The sequence below is a fragment of the Diaphorina citri genome, unplaced genomic scaffold (genome assembly GCF_000475195.1).
Source record: "Diaphorina citri unplaced genomic scaffold, Diaci psyllid genome assembly version 1.1 scaffold2724, whole genome shotgun sequence".
Taxonomy (NCBI): Eukaryota; Metazoa; Arthropoda; class Insecta; order Hemiptera; family Psyllidae; genus Diaphorina; species Diaphorina citri.
In genome coordinates, this window is record NW_007380141.1 from 1 (window position 1) to 4,019 (window position 4,019).

Below are 4,019 nucleotides of genomic sequence, written 5' to 3' on the forward strand. Positions count from 1 at the left end.
TGCCCCGGTCCTAAGTCTTGTAATTTCTGAAATACAAATAACTATCAGGTATAATTTATCCCCATTATTTCTGTATTTCCACCAAAATTCGTTCACAACTTCTGAATCTTATTCAGAATTTTCCGCTTGAGGGTTTTGGATTTCTTGGGCGAGTTCACACTATTGACCGAAGTCGAGTCTTCTACAGCCTCATCTTGAGTGGTACTTAGCGAGCTGTGGCCTTCCTTAGTGCTATTCAGCGAGGCAGGTTCTTCAGAGGTGCTGTTGAGGGAGCTATGTCCCGTGGAATCGAGTGAGCTAGGTGCGGTGCCGTGACTTAAACAGAAAAAATGAGAATATTACATTCCAATATAAAGAAGAATTGAACATCATCCCTGTGCAAGCATTGGGTGACAATACTTACCTAGTTCTCAAACAAGGTGAATCCTTGACACAAGAAGATTGGAGCTACAAGGATAATCTAATCAACACGTGTGGTGGAAGCCTTGTGATAAACAGACTCCAAGAAGTCCAAGTTGTAGATAAAACTGATGAGTTCATAGTGGGAACAGCATCTCCCAACAGTAATATTGATTTCTATAGTAACATCAATGATCTTGGTAGAAAAGATAAAACACATGATATTGATTATGAAGACATAAAGGAAAAAGATTATATCCTCGTATTAGATCACAACACTCAACATTGGCACCGTGCTCAGCTTATCAATCAAAAGAATTCAACTTTCTACTTGATTGATACAGGTAAGACTTGCAATTTACCAAAGCGGTTCAAAAGTTTACTGCCAAACTTTTGGGACTTACCACCAAAAGTTATGCAAGTCAAAATAAACAAATCTCTGTTGAAGTTATGTGAAGTGAAGGACACCATTGAAATTGTACCTTTGTGCATTTCCAACACGCATACTGTCGCATCTCAGCTGATCTCATCTCCTCAGTTTGCACTAGAATCACCCCTGCCTTTACCATTGAATAAGGACATGAGAGTTCATTTCGCAAATACTGACACTGTGGATAGCAGTATCTCGTACTTCTTTCTTGACATCGAAGCTGTAATATCCAGTATAAAAAAGTTCGACACACTCATTAAACGTTGTGATCTCCTGCAAGAGGTGAATGTTGGAGACTATTGTGGTGTACCTCAATCAAATATATACTGTCGAGCCAAAGTATTGGTTCACTAGACCAACCGTGCCCCTGATACACCGTGCCTCATGATACACTAGCAATAATTTGTATGCTTTCTTCTCTACAAGACAGTGTGTACTAATTCTGCTATTTACTATATCTGTACATTTCTATTTACTATGTATGTACTATGTCTATTTCCAGTATGTACGCCGTTTGGTGTGATCAAACTGTTCGAAGTAATGAGTGAAGTCCTGGTGAAGCCTGGATTCCTGCGAGATTTGAACGAAGAGTTCTGGGTGGCTTTACTGGAAGAAAACTGCGTGAGCAGAAGGTAAGACATTCTTAGAGAGAATTATAGAAGTTCAGTTATTCATTATTCTTAGAGAGAATTTTCTTTAGTAATTTCTTATTCTCGTTCCTTTGTTTTAACACCCAAAGATTTTCTGAAGAGGTTTTTTTTCCATTATAGGCGCTTTAACACTTGCGTGTCGTTAGCGCCGTCTGAAGAGGTTTGATAAGGGGAACTCTAACAATGGACCTAGAAGCATTGTGTCTCTCATCGCCCACACATGCGTCTAATGTAGCAGTTGTTTCATTGCTACAAAATTAAAACGGCCGCGAAACACTCTGTAATTTATTTGACGGGTCAGACAACCGTACAATAAAATCGGAAAAAGAGGACTTTTTTTTAAGGAGGACTCAGGTCTTATTGTCTCGAAGTCGAAGAGAGAATAAGGACAAAATAGTACAAGCTGGGTCCGTCCCTCCGGGAATTTTTTAGCCCGTAGTTTATTCGATCGTGGTTAAAGAATACCTATGTACCTACCTAATTTGTTTAATATTCAGTTTATTATTATTCTTGATTTGATTTTACTTTCATTTAATGATTTAAAATCAAGGCTAGAGTCCGTTCTCCCTTTATAAGGTTTAAGTCACCCATCCATTTATTGGCCTTGCTCGGCGTAGCTTAACATAGGTGACGCTAAAACCGGTCTTAAATGATCGATTGATCACAAAAAAGGCAATAAAATAGGCTGAGGAATTTAATTGTGTTATGTAAATATAACTTTCTGCTTGTCTGTGTTAAGTTTAAGCAATTTTTAAGTAAAATTAAGAAGTATACTTAAATTTCATGACTTGGCTTGGACTCGAACCACTATACCTATCATACCACCAACCTCTAGATCCAGAGTCCACCATGAGGTTGAATATCAGAGGGCAGTATAAAATGAACAGCATTAAGCAGAAAAGAACCATCCAAATATGAGTAAATATACAACCAACAAAAGATTTTTTTATATGATCGAATGTATGTATGTTTCATAGAGCTACCTACCCATTTTTTAGGAGTTTTGAAAGTTGGTTTCTGTTGGCTGCAGGGTTCATTCCAAATAGGTAAATAATGCTGTCCAAATAAGTAATTTTTTAAAAAAGTAAAAGGGTTCCATATACGTATAATATATGGAACCTTAGCGAACCCTTTTACGAAAATGATTATGGTACAGGAACACTATATGATTTGGCAACACTGTGCAGTGTCCAGCGCGCACTGTAAAAATGTAAAAAAAAGTTTTTGGTTTTTGGTACCTACCTACCTAATTTATTTTGGAATTTGGTGTTTCACGAAGAAATTTAATTAATTAGTACCTATATTAGTAATTATTTATTTATTTTTAATTACTTGACCAAATTAAACATTGATTAGACCTTTTGACAATCTTATATTATAAAATCAAGATCCATTGCGTGTGCTCTAACTCTCCATCTATCTATTGATCTCTTCCCATTTTTGATTTCCCTCCCAGACATCATGTTTTGTTCATCTGATCCCAACAAAATATCAAGTGCTATGCTGCCTAGTAATATTGTAAGTAGGTATATTAACTGGAATCGACTCAGGGATCCCGGATAGAATCTGCGCAGAATCAGTCTGCGCAGCGCAGTTTAAGTGACGCTTTGAAGCGAAAGGTGATTGAAACAGTGTTGCCGCTGAGTCATTCGTACATGCCCGTGGATTTGGTGCGAGTTTGCAACACTGTACTGATGTACTTTGCCAAACATAGGGGCTGTACTGCTGGTAAGTACATACGTAGTATACCTACTTACTTTTTTTTTGTGGGGGAACTTTTGAAAATAGAAGTATTGTTGATATTGAAAAAGTTCCGAAGTCAATCTGTCCCGCATAATATATTAATATCTCATTGAATACATGAAACGGGGCCCTAGCTCTGCAGTTGTTTCATTGCTACTAAATAAAAACGGCAGTGGAACACTCATCTTTTTTTAAAAAAAATCAATCGTGTTACTCTTTTCAGACTCCCTCCTAAGGCACGTTCGCTCCTCGCTCAGTCACTATCGGCCCAGCTGTCTCAAGGCGGGCGGTTTGGGAGTGATCGACCTTCCTACTGCTCCCCAGGGACGCGAAACCGAGCTTCCTTTCACGAAACTGAATGAGGAAGTTGAATTGAGCGAGAATGTGCAGAGAGAAGAAGAAGGAATTGCGGGGGAGAATCTGCAGAGAGGAGGAGGAGAAGAAGGAATCGAATTGAGGGAAGGAGGCCAGAGAAATGGAGGAGAAGGAGGAATTGGATTGAACGAGAGGGTCCAAAGAATAGGGGAAGGAAGAGAGGAAAGAAGAGATTGGGAAGGAGAAGAAGAAGGGGCCTTTGTCCCCGAACTGGGGGGCCTGAAGGGGGTTCGGGCCCTGATGGAGAAAACTGTCGAGTGGCCCTTCAAGTATGCCCGGGAATTTGAACGGCTGGCCATCCCCAAGCCTAAAGGTAAGTGAAATAGGCATCTCCACTGATAGTAATTTTGTCATCTCCACTAAAAAATGTCTATACGTTGTCTTAATCTCAAAAAAAAAAAAAAAAAAAAAAAAAAAAAAAA

General features: G+C 38.9%; 1 protein-coding gene across 1 annotated transcript in view; it reads left to right on the top strand.

Moving 5' to 3' along the window:
* Positions 1-3,020: 3,020 nt before the first annotated feature.
* Positions 3,021-4,019, top strand: part of LOC103519427 (vacuolar protein sorting-associated protein 4-like) — a 3,618-nt gene continuing 2,619 nt past the window's right edge. Inside the window, exons 1-2 of the mRNA XM_026830937.1 lie at positions 3,021-3,207; positions 3,446-3,910. Coding sequence (XP_026686738.1) covers positions 3,135-3,207; positions 3,446-3,910 — 538 coding nt within the window. The 5' untranslated portion in view covers positions 3,021-3,134. The remainder of the gene's footprint in view (positions 3,208-3,445; positions 3,911-4,019) is intronic.